This window comes from Panthera leo, chromosome D1 (assembly GCF_018350215.1).
Source record: "Panthera leo isolate Ple1 chromosome D1, P.leo_Ple1_pat1.1, whole genome shotgun sequence".
Classification (NCBI taxonomy): Eukaryota; Metazoa; Chordata; class Mammalia; order Carnivora; family Felidae; genus Panthera; species Panthera leo.
The window spans coordinates 67,804,538-67,828,367 of NC_056688.1; the positions used below are offsets into that span (position 1 = coordinate 67,804,538).

Consider the following 23,830-nt stretch of genomic DNA (forward strand, 5'->3'; position numbering starts at 1 on the left):
GTTTTATTAAGCTATTAAATAAGGATACCCAGATAAGGAGGACCTTGATCGATTCCTTGGTGATCCCAAGGCCAACAAATGGAGTCAGTCCACTGGACCTCTTATTGTCCTAGATTTTGCTCAGTTACACAGGGAGAAGAGGCAGAATAATTCACAGGGAGAGATGCTACACTCAGCTAGACCTTAAGATGAGGTTAAGCAAGAGTAGTTAAAAGAGGCAAGGCTGTCACGAGGGTTTGGGTAATCTGGCTCAGACGGAATAAAGGCAATGATCCCGGCTTTGGAGCAGGTGGTAAGAGGTCGGTTAGCCTAGAGGATGAAAAGCTGTTCAACAGGCATTACAGTAGTAGACCATATTTTAAAGAGAATGACAATAATGAATATTCTAAGATGAGAGTCTAAAATGCCAATAAGAAACCCAAAGTGAGGAAAGCTTAGACATCCAGATAAGGAGTTGGTGACTGGCAAGTATGTCTAAGTGGGTGTCCAACATAGTTCTATCTGGAAGACTCTCTTCTCTGTGCTACGTTCCAGAGAGCTCAATCCAGTATAGTCGTCTACACCTAGGGCAAGATGGAGAGGAGAGCTCTCTTTCCTCAGATTGCCTCTGCCCTGGACACTCAGAAGGGAATTGGCATAGTTGTGGTAGCATTCTTTCTCTGCCTTTCCTACTTCTATGGTTTCCATCCCAGAAAGGTGGAGATAGCTGTTACTTACATTGAAGAATTTAATTTCAGGGGCACCTGAGTGTCTCAGTCCATTAAACGTTGGACTCTGGATTTCAGTTCAGGTCATGATCTCACAGTTCATGTTATTATGTCCCATGTCAGGCTCTGCGCTGAAAGTGTGGAGCCTGCTTGAGATTCTCAATCTCTCTCTCTCTCATTCACACACTGTCTCTGTTTCTGTCTCTCAAAATAAATAAACATTTAAAAAAATTTAGTTTCAAAGAATAATAAACAAGCTAGGCTTCCAGATGTTTCCCTATGTCAATTTCACATAAGTGAGGAACTGTGTCTTCCAATATTAGAAATTTAACTGGCTTTACATTTTCTAAAGAAATTTTTAAACATGTGTATGCTCTTTCTGTTGTATTGAACAGAGTGCCTGTTGTATTCTGAATACAATTTAGAATACAATTTAGGCTTTTCTTTATGACTCAGGCCTGTTATTAAGCACCAGTAATTGTGCTGTACGTTTTTGTGCTCTAAACCCAGGGATCTGCCTGGATGTTTGGCCCTAGAAGAGATCCAAGTCATTGTGCTTTTGGTCATTACAAAGACTCTTCTCTTTCCTCCACATCCTTGCCAACACTTGTTATCTCTTGTCGTTTTGATAATAGCCATTCTAACAGGTGTGAGGTGATATCTTATTGTGGTCTTGATTTACATTTCCCTGATGATTAGTGTTGTTGAGCATCTTTTCATGTACCCGTTGGCCATCTGTATATCTTCTTTAGAAAGATGTTTATTTAGATATTCTGCCTATTTTTAAACAGGATTGTTTGGGTTCTTGTGCTACCACATTGCATGGATTCTTTATATATCTTGGATATTAATCTCTTATCAGTTATATGATTGGCAAATATTTTCTCCCATTCAGTAGGTTGACTTCATTTTGCTGATGGGTTTCCTTTCCTGTGCTGACTCTTTTGAGTTTGGTGTAGTTGCACTTGTTTATTTCTGCTTTTTGCTGCTTTTACTTTTCGTGTCAGATTCAAAAATCATCACCAAGATTTATGTTAAGGAGCTTACTGTCTACATTTTCTATGGGTTTTATGGTTTCAGGTCTAACATTCAAGTCTTTAAACCATTTTGAATTATTTTTTGTGTATGGTGTAAGAAAGTGATCCAATTTTTGCATGTGACTGCCCAGTTTTCCCAATACCATTTATTGAGGAGACTGCCCCATCCCTGTTGTGTATTCTTGGCTCCTTTGTTGTAAGTTAATTGACCATATATGTGTGAGTTTATTTCTGGGCTCTCCATTTTGTTCCATTGACTTATGTGTCTGATTTTATGCCAATACCATACTGTTTTAATTTACAACTTAAGTGCTGTTTTAGCTGTATTTAATATAATGTAAAATGGAGCATATTTGGTATACTCATTTTAAAATATTCTCAAATTTCCAGTATAATTTCTTTTATGACCTATGCGTTTAGAAATGTTTCATCATTTCCAAAAGTATGGCTTTTGTCTATACCTTTTAGTTGTGGGTTTCTAATTGAATTCCATTGTAGTCAGAGAACATGTTCTATATAATGTTAATCCTTGAAATTTGTTGAATCTTGTAATTGTTAGATGCAGTGTTCTCTATATGCCCATTAGATTCAAACTATTGTGTTGGTCTATCAGTTCCTTGGAGAAATGTATTAAAATATTCCACTACATTACTGGAGCTGTCGATGTCTCCTTGTAATTCTGTCAACTTTTACTTTATATAAATCAAGGTTGTGAAATTAGGTGCATAAAAGCTTATAATTGTTATATATTCTGATGAACTGCACATTGTAGAAACCTTTATTTGTACTAAAACATGTTGTAATAGTATTTTTTCTAATATTAATATAACTATATCAACTTTCTTTTCATTGGCATTTGCCTGTCATGAATTTTTCTATCCATTTAGATTTAACCTTTCTATATTATTACATTTCAGACCTGTTTCTTATAAATAGCCAACAGATAACTTAAAAAATCTAATTTTAAAATGTCATTTAACTTAGTCCATGTAAACTTACTGTATTTACTCATATATTTGGATTTATTTCTACCATCTATGTTTTCTCATCCTTTCTATTTCTCCCCTTCTTACCATTTTCATATTCATTTGTCCCCTCTACTTCTTTGGAAGTTATACTTTCTTTATCTATGATTCTCATGGCTTCCCTAGAAATTTTAATGTGCTCACTTCATCAAAAGTGGAAGTCAACTAATATCCCTTCCACCCTCATTAACATATAGGCACTTGAGAACACTTTCATTACAATCACCCCCTCCCAATTTATTGGCAATTGTCATCACACATTGTAGTTTTAATAATCCCATAAAACATTACTATAGTGTTACTTACCAACAACGTGTCTTTATATTTCCTCATATATTTTCTACTTTTTGAGCTAAATATTCTTCTTTCACCTCAAATTTCCTTCTGGGGTCATGTTCCTTATACTTGAAGTGTATCCTTTGTAATTTATTTTAGTGAGGATCTATTAGTGGCAAACTCTTACAGTTTTTGTGTTTCATAAAATGATTTCCTTTATATATATAAAAGACACAATTATTTTCTTTCAGAATATTTAAGATATTATCTCATCGTCTTCTGGATTCCATTATTGCCACTGAAAAGTCAACTGTTACTCTAATTATCATTAATTTTTCAGTAGTCTATCTTTTTTCTCTGGCTGCTAACAGATCTCTTTGTTTCTGGCATTCACTATGACATGTCTAAGTGTGGATATATTTGTATTTATCTTACTTTGGACAGGCCGACTTCCTGAATCTGAGGGCTGGTGTCTTTTACCAGCTTGGGTACATTCTTAGTCATTATCTCTTAAAATAATTGTTTTTGCCTAATCCTCACTTTTTATTATCTCCTTCTGGAATTCTAAGATATTAGATCTTTCCCCTCAATTCTACCTGTCTTTCAATCTTTTTTTTTTTTTTTTTCGTATTTTCTTCTTTGTACTCCTGGGATGATTTTGAATAATCTTTTTAGGTATATTTCCCAGTTTACTATTTTTTTCTTTAATAATATCCATCTGCATGATTTAATCCACCCATTAAACTTTTAATTTCCATTTTTATATTTATGTTTAAAATTCTATTTTTATCCCAATATGATGAGTCTTGTTCATAGTCTCTTTCTTCTTATTTATATCTCCAATTTCCGATTTATTTAAAACTAGTATACAACTTGTTTCATACCCTGAGTCTGATAAAGTCAATACTTGAAGATTTTATAGAACAAATTTGGCTGTCCAATGCTTTTGCTGGTGTTTGCTCTTGGCGCTTTCTTTTCCCCTTGTTCATTTGTGGTTTTTTAAAAAAGATGAACTCCTATTCCTTGAAACTCTGGCTGTGGGAAGTTTTATGGCCTGGGTTAAAAGGGTCTTTCCCCAGAGAGGGTTTGTATACATTTTTGCAGATGCTTAAGAACTTCCAACAACTTTAAGTTAAATTCTACTCTTGAGATTTTTCTGGATCATGAAGTATTTTGATTTTATGTTATAAATCCAAGGGAGAAACTCACAGAGGAGAATTCTTCCTCTCTTCCCAGCAGAAAATTGAGATAGGCAATTTTCACTCTATCACTGGGGGTGAGGATGGGAGTATTTCTAGCTCATCTTTATACTGAGCTAATAGGCCTTTGGAGTGACCAGTTTTATGGGAGGTGAGGTCGGGGCTGGGGGGTTATTTTATTAGACTCTTCAAGCTGGGAAACCCTTAGGCTTTGTATAATGTCCTCTGTACTCTGTGAAATTGAGAAATCATAAACCTAAAGTCACCAGGTTCTTCAAATATAGTAGATGCAGACTTTCTCTAGGTTCCTACCTATTTTCACTCACACTTTAATTTCCTTGTGTTATAACAAAGCACAAGTTGGATCTCCTAAAACCACAGATTTATTCTCTCATAGCTCTGGAGGCTAGAAGTCTGAAAACAGGCATTGACAGGGCCATACTCTCTCCAAAGCCTTAGGACAGGATCCTTCCTTGCCTCTTCCAGCTTCTGGTGGCCCCAGGCATTCCCTGACATTACTCCAATCCATGCTTCTATCTTCACGTGGTCATCCTCCCTCTGTGCCTATCTGTGTCCAAATATCCCTTCCAAAACCACCAGTCGTATTGGATTAGGGCCACCACAACCCAGTATGACCTCATGTTCACCTGATTACATTGGCAAAGACCTATTTCCAAATGAGATCATATTCACAGGTACAGAGGGTTAGAACTTCAACATATTTTTGAGGGGAGTCCATTGAATTTATGAGTGTCGCTAACAATTTCTAATTCCTTACCACTTCTTGAATGCTTTCTACTTATACTTTAGCATCTTTATAGCCATCGCCTATACAATCTTTCTGCCTTTTATTCTGTGTCAGCTCTTATTGCTTGTTTTCATCTGCTTGCCCACAGTAACTCCCTTCTTTTTTTCCCACTGAGTTGTGGAATTAGAAATCAGAAAAAAAGGGGGCATTATTGGAAACAAATACAAAAAAAGAAAAAGGCATTCAGTAGATATGACTGAATAGAGTAGAAGGAAATTACTGCATGGACACTGTAATACTTTTGGGGGTATGCTCAAAAGACTTTTATCCCTAGATCACTGTGGTGTATCTTTTAAAAAAAATTTATTTTGAGAGAGAGCTATCATGCATGGACGAGTGGGGAAGGGGCAGAGAGTGAGAGGGAGAGAGAGAATCTTAAGCAGGCTCCACACTCAGCTCAGCAAAGAGCCTGACATGGGGCTTGATCTTACAAACAATAAGATCATGACCTTAGCTGAAATCAAGAATTGAACGCTTAACCAGTTGAGCTACCCAGGCCTCCCTCACTATGGAATATCTATCTAGGCTTTCTAATCATAAAGATCTGGGGTTAAATCTTTTCTCTACCTCTTCTAAGCTATATGACTTTGAGAACACATGTAAACTCTTTAATTTCACAATTTTCTCATCTGAATAAAAGGGGTATTATAATAACAACTATTTTTTAGGGATATAGATGGATGGCATGGTTAGGTGCCAGAGCAGGTAGCAAATAATTGTGCAAACAACTCTTTCTGTGTTCCAAATGGGCAAGGACTTTGAATATGTTGCCTTTGAATCAAAGAAATGAGAAAAGCAACATCTCTCCTTTTTACAAACACTCCTGTGGAGATCCCAGATGATGAAAGCGAGGCACTGGGATTCGAACTCCTAATACATGAAAGGAAGACACTAATAACCACACAAAACATTAAAATCTATTTTGGCAGTGGCAGGGGACGGGTAACTGGAATTCAAATGAACTAGCCTCTCCTTCTGTTCTCAGCTCTGTCGGCCAACAGGCCGTTCAGTCCATGCTTTTATTTTTTTATTTTTTTATTTTATTTTTATTATTTTTTTTAATGTTTATTTTTGACACAGAGAGAGACAGAGCATGAACAGGGGAGGGTCAGAGAGAGGGAGACACAGAATCTGAAACAGGCTCCAGGCTCTGAGCTGTCAGCACAGAGCCCGACGCGGGGCTCGAACTCACGAACCGTGAGATCGTGACCCGAGGTGAAGTTGGACGCTTAATCGACTGAGCCACCCAGGCGCCCCCAGTCCGTGCTTTTAAAAACACCTTTCCTTCAACTACAATGACATTTCGTCTCTGTCAAGTGGGAGGGAAGAGACGGAGAAGAAGAAAAGCCAGGCAACGTTTTACACCCTGAACACAAACCCCCATAATTTAAACACTTTTTGAAAGCCTCACCCAAGCCCACACTCCAGAACAGCTTTATAATCTGGGCGAGGAAAAGCCAGAAGCCTCCCACCACCCCACGACTGTCCCACATACATGTGAGCTCAGTCTCTGGGAAGACCTCACACATCTACTTCCTCTCTGAGTCCTCAAGCATCTCTACCCGGAGAGCACACATACTGGAGGGGGCCCCACCTGCTCCGCCAATTCCTGGCAGCAGCTCCTTGTGAAAAATAGTATGTTTGGGGACGACCATTTATTTAGGAGTGGTGCGGAACTGAGATGGTGAGGACACAAATGGTGAATAAACGACTGATGTAGGGAGAGCTGGAGGAGGGAGGGTGATAACGCAGGAGCTGTCCTCTATGAATATATTAGCTCCCTACGAAGCCCATGCATTTTGACTGCCTTCAAAGCAATCTCTCTGGATTTCAGTGAATTCAAGTGTCTAGAAGTGTTTTCTAAGCTCAGCTGCAGATAGGCTGCTCCTGCTGCCAGTCGTCAGAGCCTTAGGATTAAGGCTGGGCAGTAAGTCAAGCCCACACAGTGCTGGTCAGACCATTGCAGACGTTGTGAGATGCTCGGCAGAGATGCCCAGTCTCCCTTCAGGGCAGGGCAAGGTCTGTTCAGGGTCAGATGACTTGCCCAGTGGGGGTGGGAGGACTAAGGAAGTTAGAGGTAAGAGGAGGGTGTGTCCAAGCTGGAGTCCTGACTGAGAACTGGAAATACAGACACTGAAGCCACAAGGCCAAGAGTGGGTCATTAGTAGGAATGAGTTGGATGCTGGGGTGGTTTGCATGGAGAGCTGGCAGTGATGAGGAATATCTTGGATGATGGCCATGAACTCTAGCAGAAACAAGGTCCTCTCCAAGGGCTGTCCCACATGGATGTGTCAGGCTGCTTCAATTACAATGCCCATGGAGAGGACAATGGGGACCACTGTAGGGATAAGCCACAGCTTGAATATTGTTTTTCTTTTGTGAGGGTAGGACCACGGCCTAGACAGAAAGGTGGGCTTCCCTCTAGGATGAGGTCCTTCATTGTCTCCATTATTACATTCTTGCCAACCACCAGGGCACCGAATGTGTCCCTCAGACTTGATGGGGGAGGTATCATTTTGGAGTTATCTTTTCATGGGCCCAGGAAAAAGAGCCGGAGCCTAGGAAATATTCCCATGGGATGAGAAATTAAAATGATGCCTATTGTGCATTCACACCATATGTCAATAGCTGCAAAAGACCCTCTATTTCGGGGAAGGATGGTGGCTACCTCTGAAGAGTGGTCTGAATAGGTCTGAGTGTCTGACCAGCACATGGTGACATCAGAAAACAGAATGGAGTGAGCCTGGCTGTGTTTTGCTCTTTATAGCCCACGAGTTTTATTTCCCTGGAGCTCTCTCTTGATAAAGTCTTTAGGAAAGTTCTCTGGACTGCTGTGGAGGAGGCAGAGAATATGAGAGTGAGAAATTCCAAGGGGAGGTGACTCTAAGGGTCACTCTGGTACAGCCACCCTCGATGCATGCAGGTCTCTTCCTGGAGCACACTTCTGCTCAGCCCTGAGGAGCCTATGTTCGGTATTAACAAAGAGGTTGTTCCCATAGTTGGGAGCTCTATTCTCCCATGTCCCCGGCTCTAGCCAAAGCAGTTTCTGAAGTCCTTTTCTTCCTGCAAATTCTATAGGTCCCCTCTTGTGTCTCTATCCCGTCCTCAAGCAGCCCTGATCACACACACGAAGTAAGGTTAAGGACTAGATAGTCAGCAACCTGGAGCCCCATTTCTCCACCTCCTAGGCTCATTCACCTTTTGGGGAGCTGAGCCAAGCCCTCTGGGTGAGAAACCTTGCTTACCCTGATCCCCAGCTCGACATTCTCGCCTCCGTAGACCTCCATGCCCTCGTCCAGTAAGCCGATCTCTTGGAAGTACTGCCGGTCCACAATAAAGCAGCCAATGAGGGCAGGGCTCCTACAGGGGTGAGGAGAGATGGGCCAGCAGTTAGCAGAGGGGCTGCCAGAGGAGTCAGAGCGGTGGTGCCTTCCTACCAGAAGGATCTGTTCCTCTTCCTTCTTTTGCTGCTGAGCTGGAGTGGGCCTTGTTCTCTGCGGGCCCCTCCCACGCTCACCTTCACCAGAGGCTGTAGAGAGGCTGTTTCCTCAAGGTGGCCGTGGGTAGCTCCCCACCTCAGGGCCTGCCATCATTCCAGGTGGCACTTGCATGGTGTGTTAGCCCAGAGACCGAGTACTCAGTCTGCGGGCCCAGGCTGCATGTCTGCTTTTGTAGCTTCCCCGATGCCTGAGCTCTGAGCTGCACAACCAGTCTTGTTTCTACCTGGGTACCCATGCTACCTCCCTCACCCTTCCCCAACTTGGGTCCTGCGTGTTAACCTTGGTTCACTTAGAAAGATTACCTGGGGCTTTGGACAGCACGGTAAATGATTTGCATTTTATCTGGAGGTAGAGGAGTGTCAGTGAGGAATTTTAATCCGACTTTGGTAGGAGCAGAAATAAGTCAGCCAGAGAAAGACAGATACCATATGATTTCACTCATACATGGAATTTAAGAAACAAAAGAACAAAGAAAAAGAGAGCCCCCCCCCCGAAAAAACAAAAACAAACAAAAAACCCACCCAGACTCTTAAATATGGAGAACAAACAGATCTGTGCTTTAAAAGGAATCCTGCAGCAGCTGTGGGGTGATAGGGTGAAAACGGAGGAATCCAGTTGGGAAGCTTGTTGCTATGTCCTGTGAGAAATGATGAGGCCCTTGACCAGTGTATCAGGAATGGACAGACAGTTTAAGGACACAAGTTAATGTAAATCAACAGAACTTAGAAACAGGTGAACGGGAGAGAGAGAGAGAGAGAGAGAGAGAGAGAGAGAGAGAGAGAGAGAGAGAGGGTGGGAGGACTCTGGATGCCCGCTGGCTTTGTGGTTTGCATGATGGTGGAGTGGGGACCACCCATCGATGTGGGCCATGGAGAAGCTGGCTTCAGAAGGAAGAAGCATTCCCTACTGGGAAAACAGATCTGAAGGTGCCTGTGGGACACTGGAGGGAGATAACCAACAGGTAGGGTTTAGTACATGGCCTGGGTCTTAGGCCTGAGCAATTGGGTCTTAGGCCTGAGCCAATTGGTCCAGGAGCTGGAAGGTCTTTCCTTAGTGACAGTGTGGGCTCAGGGTTCATAGGCCGTGTAAAGGCACTCACTGAAGCACAGGACTTTGCTAGGAGTGATTCGTATTAGGAGAATCAGCATGAGCACATGTGGACTGCCTCTCTGCTGAGAGCATTAGCTTACACAAATGACTTTGAATTGTTCCACTGCACACTGCTACCATTTCTAGCCCTTGTATATAGCATCTTATCAGCTGGTGGCTGAAGGATTTGGAGGGGAAGAGAAAGAAAAAGAGAAATGATGAATCCTCAGTGATGAGAAAACTGTCAGTCACATGCAAATGGACCCATCTTTGAAATTGGAAACTCATCAAGGTGGAGAAACAGCTATTTTGCAGGCCATTTCTTTAGACAGTGTTGATGCAGGAGGCTGCTCAGGCAGGGACTGGTGCCTTCGGGTCCCTGGCCCCCCTCCTTTTAAATCACAGCATTTTGTTCTGGATGGGCTCACCTTCCACAGACCACAGGAAGCCAGGGAGGACAATCTACTTCAATCCACTACTCCTAAAGCAGGAGGAGATCCTGCTGTAGTGGAGGATGCTTTGACCCTGGCCTTGGAGGTGTGTGCTATGGGAAAAATTCCCTCCTGGCTGTGTGTCACTGAGAAAAGTTCCCTAGCCTCTCTGAGCCTCCGATTCCATATCCATGAAATAGAATCAACTAGAGCCTCATAAGGATTAAATTAAATAATGTAAAACCTTGAAAACTTGTGGGACAGAATTGTTACTTTAAAAATAATTTAAAAAGATGCACTTGTACAATGAAGAAGCCTGGAGAATCCCCTCCATGAATTCACGGTGATTTAAAAACATCAGTCCAGAAGAGTGAGCAGAGTGAGGTCTCAACCTTTCCCTCGACGTTCCTGAAATGTTGAGTATTTCCACATGGTGCTCCAAGACCTGCAGGAAGGGGCCTTCCCCATTTGGCCGAACCCACTCAGGGAAACAGCAGAATCTAAAGCAATTACTGTGGAATGAGCGCAGGCCACCTCAGGCAGTCTATTACTTATTAACCAGCTAGGGTATGAAGTAGACCCAGTCAGCCTGGAAGTGTTATTGATTTCTACCTTACCTCATTCCCAAAAAAGATCAGAAAGAGCTTATGAAAAAAATGTCCAATACATTGAAATACAAAATACATAAATGTCTGAAAAGACCAAGAGTTCACAACAAATTAGGAGCTAGTCAGGATGCATGTACAGTGTTAGGTCCTCCTTCAAAGGTTTTAAAGTAGACCCATGGGGGCACCTGAGTGGCTCAGTTGGTAAAGCATCCGACTCTTAATTTTGGCTCAGGTCATGATCTCACGGTTTGTGGGTTCGAGCCCCACATCGGGTTCCGTGCTGGCAGTGGAGCCTGCTTGGGATTCTCTCCCTCTCTCTCTGACCCTCCCTCGCTCACTCTCTCTGTCTCTCTCTCAAAAATAAATAAACTTAAAAAAAATTAAAGTAGACCCACAAAACTGGCACTGCGCTTCCTGGCAGCCAACGTGAAAATGAACAAACATGTCTTAGGAATAAGATGTATTGCTCCCATGTGAAAATATCACACTAATTCCTCGAGGATAACAAGATTTTCTTTGAGTAGCAGTCAGTTTGAAAGAAATTTCTCATGTCAGTATTTTTAGAGGTCACTCTGGGACATAGTGAACAACCATCTCAAAAATGTCACTTTAGAATGCAATAGAAGATACCTCTGAGCTCTTTTGATAGCTTACGTCATATGGACAAAGCACTGATGTACAGCTCCAAGGAAATAGGAGCCAAAGTGGGCAAGGTATATTTGTATAACCCACAGTTTTCTATGAGGTTGTATTCATCTAGGATTAAGTCAGTATTGTTTTTCCAAAAACCTTCCATGACTATAATTTTCTCTCAGCCAAGTTTTTGACAAAAGTTAGGTAATGAAAACTTTGAGATCCTATTCTTTGTCAAGGACCTAGAATTAGGTTTACTATGACCAGGCTGACACATTTCAAGATGAGCAGAACAAAGCAGCGGATATCAGTGCAGTCTTCTGCAAGAACACTCCATGTATGACAGTATACTTCCTTCCAGTAGCATTCAGCTCACCTACGGGCAGAATTCAACCATGGCAGTTATGAGCTCAACAGTGGGAATCTATGTGGATGACAACTAGATGTGGAATCTAGCCAACCTAGGTTTGGATCCTGGCTCCACTGCCCACAGCCTGTGTGGCAGGGACATTCTCCTTTGTCCATCTTATGGGCTGTCCTCATCTTGTGAAACAGGGATGGCCCAATGAGCTGTCAAAAGGTTATAATGAGGAGCAAATGAGACTGTGTGTGTAAGAGACCCTTGCACACAGTGACCTCCAAACATATATTTAACAACACAAAATTGTGGCAGGGGCTAACAGGTGGGTAACAGGGAAACTGCAGGTGGGTAACTGCAGGAAAGCCATGTGGTTCTCTTTCACCTTGTTATAAATAGGACTATGGTTTGTTTTCTGGCAAGGAAAGATGTGATCTCAGATATTAACCACCCACTTTCAATTAAATTTTTCATAATCTTTCTCCCTCATGTAATACAAAGCAACATCAGTTTCTAATCTCCTCTTTCATTCCAAGAATTGTCCCCTAGGCCACCTCTGGTGCCATCTGTGTGTTTAACGAGCAGGACTTTGCAGAGAGCATAAAGGCACCTGATCTGTGATTAACCAGACAGAAATAAGGGCTGGTGGGGTGGCTGTTTCAGGAGTCCTGACCCATGGAACAGAGGCTGCACAGTGGAGTCATTTGGGTGTCTGTGAAAGCAGTGGCAAAGGCAGAAAGAGTTCGGAATCTTTAAAATGCAGTTTGAAGCCACTTTTGACTGAGTCCTACGGGATTAACTTGAATATCAGCAAGGCATACAAGGCGCTGTGAGGTCTGGTCTTGCCTCTCTGCCCCTCCAGCCTCATTGCCTGAGGCTGCCTCCTCATGGTCCTCCTCCCAAAGGTCCCTTTAAACCTCCTCTGTGTCCACAAACTCACTCTGCTTCTTCACGTACGAAGGTCCCTGCCCCAGCTGGCAATCTCCTCTATGCACTTAAAAACAAGTGCAGATGTTAGTCTCTGAAAAAGATTCTCCCCACTTTCCATGCAGTTTCCTCCAGCAACAATTTGTTCTTCCAATTATTTTGTCTGTTTTCACTAGACTTCAGGCTTTTGGGGGCAGGAACTGAGTCTTAATCCCTCTGGATCCCCAGCACCCGGCACCGCAGCTGGTACCCGGTGGGTGTCCCATCACCATGTGTGCAAATGAATAACTCTGAGCCTCCGAATGGATGCTGGTGCCATAGTCCTTTTGGAAGGGCTCATCTGTAATTCCCTTCCGGCCCCACCCCCCACCCACATCATCCCACAGTGGGGCTGGAGTTTGGGGAACAAAGTTGAGCTGGGAGGCGAGTCCCTGCCTGGAAGACAAGGCAGAGAGAGCCACAGGGAAAGATGCTTTACCTGATTGGGGCGGTCGAATTCTCCAGCTTCCACCAGGCCTTGGGAGGGTTCAGGTAACGACACCACAGCTCCCAGTCAAAGCCCTGGGCGGCCAGCGGGTACTCTTCTATCTCAAAGTTGTCATATTTGATGTTGTCAAAGGAGGGGGAGATGATCCGCTTCCGGTTCTCCTTTATGCGGGTGAGCACAGGTTCAGCCCTGAGCGAGAGGAGGGGAAGGACGGTAACTGCTTCCAAGGTGTCCAGCTGGCGACCCCTAGAGCTCCTTCCTCCCCCCACCCCTGCAGGAAAATGAACAAAACACCTGGCCATCTGCTCCAGGAGCGCTGTTCTGCCCCCAGGGAAGGAGTCCCTATTTAACCTCCACCCCTCTCCCTAGACTTGTGGGTTGGCAAGAGGCCTGGGCACTCCTGCAGCTTGTCTGGGGCTGAGCTGAGAGATTCTTAGTGCCTTAGATACTTGTGTCTGCTTGCTTTCCCTTTTTCTACTAGAAAAAAAAAAAAAATCAAGACCCAAGAAAGAAGAGAGGAGATCTGAGGTTCTATGGGAAGCTTTCAACTCAGGCTTTGATTTTGCTAAAATTCAGTGTATCAACCAGGAGGAAAAGGCAGATGACAGTGGCAGAAGCATGGAGGTGAGAAGAAACTTACTTGATGCTGCTTCAGTCCTTCCACCCCATCCCACACGCCCTCCACTGCCCAAGGAGAGGCGGGGGGTAGGACTTCCAGGCAGCCAGGAGGCCCCCATGGGCACCAGGCACATAAAGTGTTTGCAGACAGGAATGATGAGCTTCTTATTAATAATGCATTTGTTGTGTAATTGTTTATTCAAATCAGCTTGAAATAGTAAGTGTCCCTCTCCTCTTCTGGCCATAAATCCAGTGAAAATGCTTTTTAAATAGTCACAAATGGCAAGCAGGGACTTCAACTATAAAAAACAGCTTCATTGCAGCCTTAATTTGGGCCTATTACATAAAAGTATGCCCAAATCTAGTCATGCTGTGTGCATGCCCGGCAGCTCCTTCCTGCTAAAGGGCCCTCCTCACCCTGGGTCTCTACTAAGCCACACACGGGGCCAGCCACAGCACACCCCCCCCCCCCCCCCCCGGCCCTGCAGGGATGTCAATGTCCTATCCCTGATTGGCTGTAGCCACTGAGTCCATATGCCTTTTCTCTTGCCCCACGCAGCACCTGAGCAGCCCTGACCAGAGAAAGAAAGGTTTTCTAAGACACAGTTTCACCAATAGGAAGAATCTGAGATTCTATGCTACGTCTGGGTTGGCATTTAGGGGAGCCCAGGCCACCCGTGATAACATCAAGCTACCCTAGCCCCTTCTCACCACTGTCTGCTTCATGTCTGGTCCAGCTGTCCCTCGCCCAGCAGCTGCAGCCCTGTCCTGAGCTGGGCTGGAATTCTAAGCCTTGCCCTTAGTATTTACCCTCTCCCAGATCCTGTCTCCTAGAGGAAGACACTAGCCAGAGTCACACCTGATGTCACCATACCCTTTAGACACTGTGTATTGACCTGTTGGCCCCTGACTCTCCCCCACCCTGAAGGGCCAGCCTGGTGGCCTATGTCAGTCACACATCCAGATCTCATCTGTTTCAAGAATTCTCTCCTTTCCCGCACTAGGACTGAGATCCCAGCATGCTTTGCACTCATTTGAGCCAAAGCCCTGGACCACACTGGGACTTCTCCTCCTCTCCTGATGGGCACTTACCAGCCCACATTGAACTCCACATGGGCATCAAAGAGTGCCACTACGGGGGCGGTGGCCACCCTCCAGCCGCTGACTCTGGAGCGGATGAGGCCTTCCTGCTTGCTGTGGCGCACGACCTTGATGAAGCCCGGCTTCTGGCCATTCACCTTGTTTACGTACTCTGTCAGCTTCTCCTTCAGCTCCTCTGGAAGGGAGAAAATGCATCGTTAGCATGAGGGGGGGAGGGGTGATGAAAACATTCACCCTTTTAGGTGAGAGGCTGGAGGGTTCATTTCCCTCCCCAGGTCTCCTTAATGTTCCCCAGGATGGCCAGGGCCGCTCAGCTTTGAAGGGAAAAATAGAGGCGAAAACAATTTTTATTGAGCCCGGCAACTTGCACAGGGTCACATGCTTCACACATACTGTCTATTTAATCTTCACAACAAGCCCATGGGAAAATGGGGCTCAGAAGGGTTTCTCAATTTGTCCAATGCCATGCAGCTTGCGAGTGGCACAGGCTGGTTTCAAGCCGGGTCTAATGACTTCAAAAGCCGTATTCTTCTCATCAGCTCAGTGGCCTCTTTCTTCCCCAGTGCCCTCCACTGGTTCTCCCCTAATGCCCAAAGAAAGCTTCCATCTGCGAAGATTACAGCCCGGGACCCGTTCCTGCCTGGATCTCCATCCTTCCGGGAAGTGGACGACCAGGCATTCTGCCCTGTGAGCAGTTGGCATTGGTTTGCCGCCTGCCGGTGCCTGGCTAAGCATCTGATTCCCCTGCTATTTCGTAAATGTAAATGGGTCCTGTGGTCCCCTCGCCCCTCAGCCAGAGACGGCACGGCAGCCACGCTCATTGAGTTTTCCACAGCAGTTTAGGCAACAGCCTGTGACACTCCTTTTCCCAAAATGACCCTAGTGGGCTGCATTCTCCCACCTGCCATCACTGCACCTCCCCAGCACTAGATTTCCACCCTTTGCCTGTGTTCTCCAGGACCGCCCTGGCAGGAGTCCTCCTCCTACCTGCACAGCCTGCCCATGCCGTGTGACAGACCCATTGGGATGAGCCTCGTCCTCATCAGAGGACAGCAGGAGCTCCGTGTCCCTTGGTGCCCAGTCTGGGGTCCTGCCAGACAAGCAGCCTGCCGTGAGAAAAGGGCAGGAGGTGGCCAGCACAGTGCCTGGTGCCTGGCAGGCGTGCCCCAGAGCAGCAGCCCTGTGTAGTGGAAAGAGGGTGGTATTTGGAGGCAGCAATGATGCAATTTAAGTCTGCTTTCCAGGTAGGAGCGTTATGATCCTAGGCCTGTTCCTCAACGAGTTGTTGATGTCTGTGAGGATGTGGTGGATGGTGGTGGATGTATTTCGCGTGTGGTAAGGACACGGATTTTGGGGAACCACAGGATGGACTGTTAGGGATCAGCAAAAAGATACGCTGAAGCCTAGCCTCTAGTACCTTAGAATATAACCTTATTTGGAAGCAGGGTCTTTGCAGATTTAACCGAGTCAAGATCATGAGTCCCATGACTGGTGTTCTTATAAAAGGAGGAAATTTGGACAGAGAGACAGGTGCAAAGAAGGAAGATAAGTAAGGAGACATAAAGAGAAGATGGTTACCTACGAGCCAAGGACCATCTGAGGGCACCAGAAGCTAGGAGAGAGGCCTGGAACAGATCCCTCTCTATCACCTTCAGAGGGGGCATGGCCCTGCTCGATTTGGACTTGGTTTTGGGCTCCAGAACTGTGAGACAATAAATTTCTATTGTTCCAAGCCTCCCAGTTTGTGGTATTCATACAGCAGCTCTAGGAAACTAATATAGTTGTTATGAGGATTAAATGGGATTGACATGTGAGAAAAATGTACAGCACATTGTAGATGCTAAAAAAAAAAAAAAAAAAAAAAAAAAAAACTCCTTTCCCTCCTTCCTCGGGTCCATCACATTGGGAGTTTTAAGGGAAGAAGGAGCCGCAAATCCTTCTTCATGTGCTCTGGTCCAGGACCACCTCTTCCTGCTCTGCCCTGAATCTAGGTTAGAAGTCCATAAGCAGCAAAGCCCTGGCAGCCAAGCAGGAGATGGGAACACATGCAGGGACCTCATGGTCAGGGCAGGTCTCGGGGCATGCCGGCTACTGCCAGAACTGGTGTGCCCTCCTATAGACATCGATTTCAGATCTTTTTACACATGATGGTGGCCAAACAAACAGGGCTGGCTGGATGGGTAGGATGTCATCCCTAGGCATCCCTGCTCGAGTAATCATCATGGAGGTGAGGAAACTGGGCATCAGAGGCAGGAATGCTTAAAGGGAGGCAGGAAACGCAGGTGCTACACAGCTATCAGCTTGCTCTGTGACCTTGGGCAAATCCCCATGAATCCCAAGACCTCAGAGTTAGTTGCACAGGATTTTAATGTTCCTTTTGAACCAATTACCCATCTAAGATTTGAATCGCCTCTGTCTATCCTGATGAATGATCATCCGGCCCCTGCAGTGACCAGAAACACACAGTCCATTCCTTACTGGGCCATTCTAAATATCCAATGTTGTTCTTCTTCCTTTTGCCCCCCAAATGCCAGGGTGCTTCTACCTTTCACTCACTGGTTCAAGATTTACTTAGGGGCCAAAGGGGGCGAATCAAAGCCCTCTTCCACATGACAACCACTTGGAGTAAAATGCCATCCTTAAGTCCTTGCTGAGGATTTCTCTAGGTCAAATGTCTTCAGTGCCTCTGTATACTTCCTCACGTCTGGTGAGTTCAGGTTCTTTTATCATGCTCAGCTTTCCTCTAAATCTGTTAGTTTTTCTCTAACACTTAAATTATGCACCTAGAAATTGGCCTAATACTTATGGAATAAATTGGGCTGTACAGAATAGAATGAACTAATCACCTCCTTTATTCTAGAATCTATACCCCTATTCATATAGTTGAAGGTCTCATTAATTTTGGCCTACTTTTGACTCAAATTGAGCTTCTTGGGAACAGACAATGACACATCCTTTTCACATGTTGCTGCTAAGTCAGGCTTCCTTCATCTCGTTTCTTCACAGATGCATACACATGTGGATGCATGCATGTGTGTGTGCCTGTGTGTGTGTGTGTATGCATGCTCTGAGCCAAACCATTAGGATCTTATGTTTAGTCTGCTTTTATTCCATCTTTTTAAAGATTTACACCATTTCTCTGAAGTCAGAGTATGTTCTTCCCTGATTCTGTTATCCAATGGCTTTGTTATCAAGCCCTCCAGCTTTCCTGCTTCTGCAAGAGTGATTAGCATATGGCCTTTATTGTCATTCGACTCATCCTTTTACACAGAGTGACCCTTGTGCGGAGTTAGGGCCAATGAGGCTGGTCGGTCAGGTGTTCTCATTCCATCCTGGAGAAAATTCAGCTGACTTTCAGGCTGCCATTCACATGCCGTATCTCTCACTTTAGCTGATGTGAAAATGACCTCGAGATCTCCAACCACACAGCTGGCTGGGGAGGCCTGGGGATGCCGCCGTCTGCAAGTGTCAGGAAGTCGGCCATAGAGCGGCATAGCTCAATGTGCCCCGTGCTTACAAGGTCTACAGGTGTGGCTTCCAGGAGGCCTCTTAAAACACTGACTGTTCCATCTCTTCAAAGGTCCACCTCTCATATATCCTTTTCAAAAATTTTAAGTAGAACTTGTAAAGCCTGGTATTTGGGCTTTTGATAGTGGCAGTTAAGGGCTGAGTCCAGGAACTTGGAGTGAGAACAGAGCTAGTACCAAATGACACCCTTCTCCACCCCCAGGGAGGACATACCTGTCCCCTTCTGTCCCTCCCCACCCCTTGGCTGAGAACCACTGCCTCCTGTTGTTGGGTTTATTGATGGGATGGGGCTGTGGATGACTGCCACCCTGTGATCCTCCATGAATCCCCCCTTCCTGAATTCACGTCCTTGTGTAGCCATCTCACAGGCTGAATCCGGGCTGACCATAGGGCAAGAGGATGCAGGGGGGAGGGATGTGAGCTGGTGGTGGGCCTAGGCCTCCGGAGGCCTTGCAGCTTGAACTTTCATTGTTTTGTCTGGCTGCCTTAAGTAAGGAAGCCTGAGACAGCCTCCTTGAGCTTGAGAGGCCCAGTGAGCCCCCATTAATTTAGGCTACCCCACCAAGGCCCAGACAGAGAGTGAGGCCATCTCAGATCCTTCTGCTGATTGCAAACGCGGGGTTGGGGGAACCCAGCTGACACCCCATAGAACAGAGACAAGCTGCCTTGTTGCAGAACTGAGAGCCAGTGAATGGTTGCTGTTTTAAGCCAACTTACTTCTGGGATGGTTTGTTATACACAGAGGCTAACAAAACAGGCTCTGTTATTCTGGTGTGGTGCTGAGGTTTGGGTAAGATTGTGAACTCCTGATGCACAGGAAATGTGAAGAGCCAGACACACACAGAGAAGAGCCACTTAGAAGGTGGCAGCAAGAGACAAGAAGGCTTTGCTTCTTGTAGGAGCTGCTGGCCCCTTCGTGCCTCTGCCCCCTGTTAACGGAAGTAGGATAAAAGTTTCTGGTGGACTAGCTAGAGGGAAATTCTGTTCTCAGCCCGTTGCATCCCAAACATTGGCTACTGATTCGAAGAGAGCATTCCCTTAGTCCTGACCAAACAGCTGCTATCAAAAATCAAAACAGTCCTGAAATACTCCAGACAATATTGGCTCATAGTCTTTGCAAAGTGTCTTTACCTAATTAGGTATTCATGTTTTCCTTCAACTTTTACGTTGCCAAAGAGAGAAAGAACTATCTCAAAAGCACTTCTGCGTTTGCTAGGAAACCATGGCCCAAGATACTGCCTATTATATATTATATGTAATATATAATATATATATGACAAATGCCTCTCAGAACTTAGTTCAAAAAATATATTTTCTTTATACCTACACACAAATACATAACCCTGCATAGTTACCTTTTTGCCAAGGCTGCCAGGAAGCTCAGAGAAAAAAATCTAATGCCTAATCACGGGGTTCAGCATTCTTGCTTCTCTACCTTTGCAAAAGATTTGATTTTCAACTTCTAAAGTCTGCATTATTTTACTTTTTTTCCCCCCCGTGTGAGCTACCTTTATTTCTTGAAATATCTACAAATAACTTTTAACAAAGTGTCTTGGTAGAGCAGGGCAGGAGCATAATTATGGAAAGAAGGAGGAGGCTGTAGGTCACATTTGTTTTAATGTGTTGGGCAAAGACGAGGTGGGGAGTCTGCTCTCTGCGACTTTGCCAGATTTAGAATCAATGGTGGAGTTGTCGATAGCCAGCATGGACAGAGAAATACAATCTGCACCCTGCATGGGGCCAGGTGTCATCCCTCTTCTGTTGCTCCTCCAGCCCTCCCCTGCTGCCTGCAAATCCCTACTCTGTTGACATCTGAACGACCTCTGTGAGTCAGCACTCCCGGAAGCCATGCTCATCAAATGCCATCCCCTCTGGGGAGGGCACGGGCCACTCTCCACCATCCCCATGTGGTGCCTCCCCTCAGAGCCCTGCTGAGTGCAGCCTGCTTGCTTGCTCTCCCTCCTTCAGACTTGCAAGCCACATAAAAATGCGGACTTCACCAGCCTGGTCAAACAGAGCCCTTTCTTCCCTCCCTGTATATGCCCCCGTGCTGTTCCTGTAAAAAGCAATTAGCTTCACAGGGTCATCCCAAAAGAAACAAAATGCAGGCTGAGCAGAAGAAGTCTGGTACTAATGGCTGTTAATCTGATTTGAAGACCTAATGAGATACTCTTTATCTCTGGCATAAAGGAAAATAAAGGATCAGGAAATTGATGCCCAACGGGCCTTCTCTCTTCAGAGGGCAGCTGCATAGGCATCTTTGCAAAACGGCCTGTCCAGCCTTGCCCAGGAGGAACGTGGTCCTCATCCTACCCTCGATGCTCAGATGACCACTTTCCATGTCTGTCCTAGGTTTGGGGGAAGTAGGAGTGACGGGAGAGCCACCCACCCATTCATTTGGCAAATACCGAGCTCTCACTAGCTGCTGTGGCAAGAGCTGTGAACCAGATAGTCCTTATGGAACTTCCATTCTGCTGGATGAAAAAGGCATGCAACCTACTTCATTGGGAGACAGAGAGTAGGGGGAGGAGGTAGAGACAGTGGGGGAGAGACAGGGAGAGAGAGAGGGATGGAGAGGGAGAAAGACAGAGAGAGGGAGGGAACAGGCAGAGAGAGAAGGAGGGAGAAAAAGGTTGAGATTTTTGAAAAAGAATCTCAGAAATGGATTCAGGGCTCACAGACACCAAAGCCTCTTAAAGGACAGGCCTCCTGGGCCTGAGAAGCAGTTCCTGGTGCAGTTGGTGGCAAGTCAGAGAGGCACGGGCTGAAGCTACAAGATCTCCCTGCTGTTACTTTCCTATAGCCCAGTGGTTCTCAATGGGGAGCGATTTCGTTACACTCCCACCGCCGTGAGGGGATATCTGGCAATGTCTGGAGACTGTTTTGAGTGTCCCAACTGGAAGGGTGCTCCTGGGCGTGGATCTGCTAAATATCCTACCGGGCACAGGGCAGCCCTCTGCAAGAAAGAATTATCCAGTTCAAAATGTCAACGGTGCCAAGTCTGAGAAACCTCATGTGGCTCTCAATGATGGAGGAGGCCTCACCGTGGAAATCTGAGCCTGGACTCCTGCAAAGTTTTCAAAACTGGCATTCCCAGGGCTGCATCTGCTCAGAGACGTATTCCTCTGTCCTGCAAAGCACTCCTGCTGGGTGCTAACTGGAGTTGGGCTGGAACTGCCACTTTAGAAGGGTGCTGTGACGGGTGTTGTCCACTGGCCACCTTCGTGGGTGCCGTCTGAGTAGTCCTCACAGGGTGCACACTCAGAAGCGGCCTAATGCTCCCAACTATGGATGGTCTAATGCTCCTGCCCACATTTCCTTGGCACCCACCTTCCCAGACACACTGCTGGCCATCCTCTCTCTGCCTGAGGGCTTTCTCTGGCCACCTGTACTCAGCCTATCTACAGACAGCTCTCAATCCGTTAGGGGTAGGACTCAGGGGATGAATATCTGTTATGGGGTGAATTGCGTCCTCCCTCTGCCCCCATTCATATGTTGAAGTCCTACCCACTAATACCTTAGTATATGGCTTTATTTGGAAATAGGGCCATTGCAGAAGTAAGTAGCTAAGATCCGGTTATACTGGACTAGGGGAGACCCGAATCCAATATGATGGGTGTCCTTACACGAAGATGGCCATATGAAGACAGAGACACACAGGGAGAATGCCATGTGATGACAAAGCCATAGACTGGAGTGATTCATCTCTGAGTCAGGGAGCACCAAAGACTGCCGGGAAACCCTAGAAGGTAAGGGAGAGACATGGAACAGATTTGCCATCATCACAGCCCTGTGGACGCCTTGATCTTGCACATCCAGCTTCTGGAACTGAGACAATTTCTGTTGTTTAGGCCACTGAGACTGACGCTACTTTGATACAGCAGCCTTAGGAAATGAGTCCCTCCCTGCTTCCTCACCCCCTGGTGAGACAAAGCTGAGGCAGGTTGTACAGTCTCTGGGTGGTTCCCAGTGGGACTGGGCCTGAGGCCATAGCGGTAGCTTGTTTGTGAAGTCCGCGGTGTTGACTTTTCTCTCTGCCCTCACACCACACTCTCTCCTCACGGTTTCCGGAAGTCATCTATATGACAAATGACTCGACCCCAATGCCTGTTTCAGCGTCTGCTTCTGTGGGAACCCAAACTAAGAAGCCATACATTCTCCATGACACTATGGTCCCCACAAGCATATGAATTTTCAACCCTTGCCCAATGTATATGATGTGGATGTATGTATATATGTACGATGACTTAAGTTCCTCTACCCCTGTATCTCTGCATTAACTGGCTAATATTCAACAAAGGAAATAATAGTAATAATGATGTACCAGGCATTTTACACTTAGCATATATTATCTCACTTAAGCCTTTTGACAACCCTATGACATGGTTACTATTAATGTTCTATTTTGAAGACAAGGAAATGAAGGCACAGTGTGACCCAGGCAGTACATGGTGAAGTCCGGCATTTCAGTCTGACCGAGCTGTACCCAGAGTTCATGCTCTTTACTCTCCATACTGCCTCTCTAGGATAAAAACTGGCCTGTGCAAGAATCAGCTTGGTAGAGGGGCGCCTGGGTGGCTCAGTCGGTTAAGCACCCGACTTCGGCTCAGGTCATGATCTTATGGTCTGTGAGTTCAAGCCCCCCATCAGGCTCTGTGCTGACAGCCTGGTGCCTGTTTCAGATTATGTGTCTCCCTCTCTCTCTGCCCCTCCCCTGTTCATGCTGTCTCTCTCTGTCTCAAAAATAAACATTAAAAAAAAAATCAGCTTGGTAGAAACCCAGGCTCCAGGGTACCACACTACGCAGAGTCTGATTTGGTATATCAGGGACCAGAGACTGTGAATTTCATACAAGCTCCCAGTGAGATTCTGATGGGCAGCTGAGCCTGGTAACCGAAATAAGACCGGTTTTGTTACAGGGGGGAAAAGGAGCCTTCTCTGCAATGTGTGTGGCTCCAGCCCTTCACAGAAGGCTTCAGACTCTGTCTGAGAAAGCCTCCCCCAGTACCTGCCCAGATAATTCCCTCTTCATTTTTCCAAACCCCTGGGCTCCATGTTGGGACCTTCAGTGACAGGCCCTTCATTGCCCAGTTGGTTTTCATTTCTCTGTGTGTCCATCTTTCGATCTCACGCGTTGGACTGTCCCCTGAAGTTCCTCAGCTGCCCTTTGCAGAGGGCACTGCCTTTTGTCCCTCTTGCCCAGCCCCACAGGTTCACATGAGCCAGCCCTGCCTTCCTCCCTAGCTCAGTGCTGTCCCCGAAACCCAGCCTAGATGGGAGTAGCTACCCCCACTCCAGTGCCTGGGAGGGGAGCGTGCACACCCCTGCTGAGAAGTGCTTATAATTGCTAGTCCCCAATAGTGCTAATTTAAAGATTAAAAGCACAGCACATTTCTGTTTATTCTTCCAAGAGCGAACAGTAGCTGGTCTTCCTCAGATCAAGATTAAGCGACTTTCCTCTAAAGCCATTTAGGGCCATCGAAACACAAATGATATGT

General features: G+C 45.7%; 1 protein-coding gene across 1 annotated transcript in view; it reads right to left on the reverse strand.

Annotated features, from left to right (window-relative positions):
• Positions 1 to 23,830, reverse strand: part of GALNT18 (polypeptide N-acetylgalactosaminyltransferase 18) — a 351,210-nt gene that overhangs the window by 86,423 nt on the left and 240,957 nt on the right. The window contains exons 4-6 of the mRNA XM_042904615.1: positions 14,796 to 14,979; positions 13,077 to 13,274; positions 8,298 to 8,412 (exon numbers count right to left, since the gene is read on the reverse strand). Of these exons, the coding sequence (XP_042760549.1) occupies positions 8,298 to 8,412; positions 13,077 to 13,274; positions 14,796 to 14,979 (497 nt within the window). The remainder of the gene's footprint in view (positions 1 to 8,297; positions 8,413 to 13,076; positions 13,275 to 14,795; positions 14,980 to 23,830) is intronic.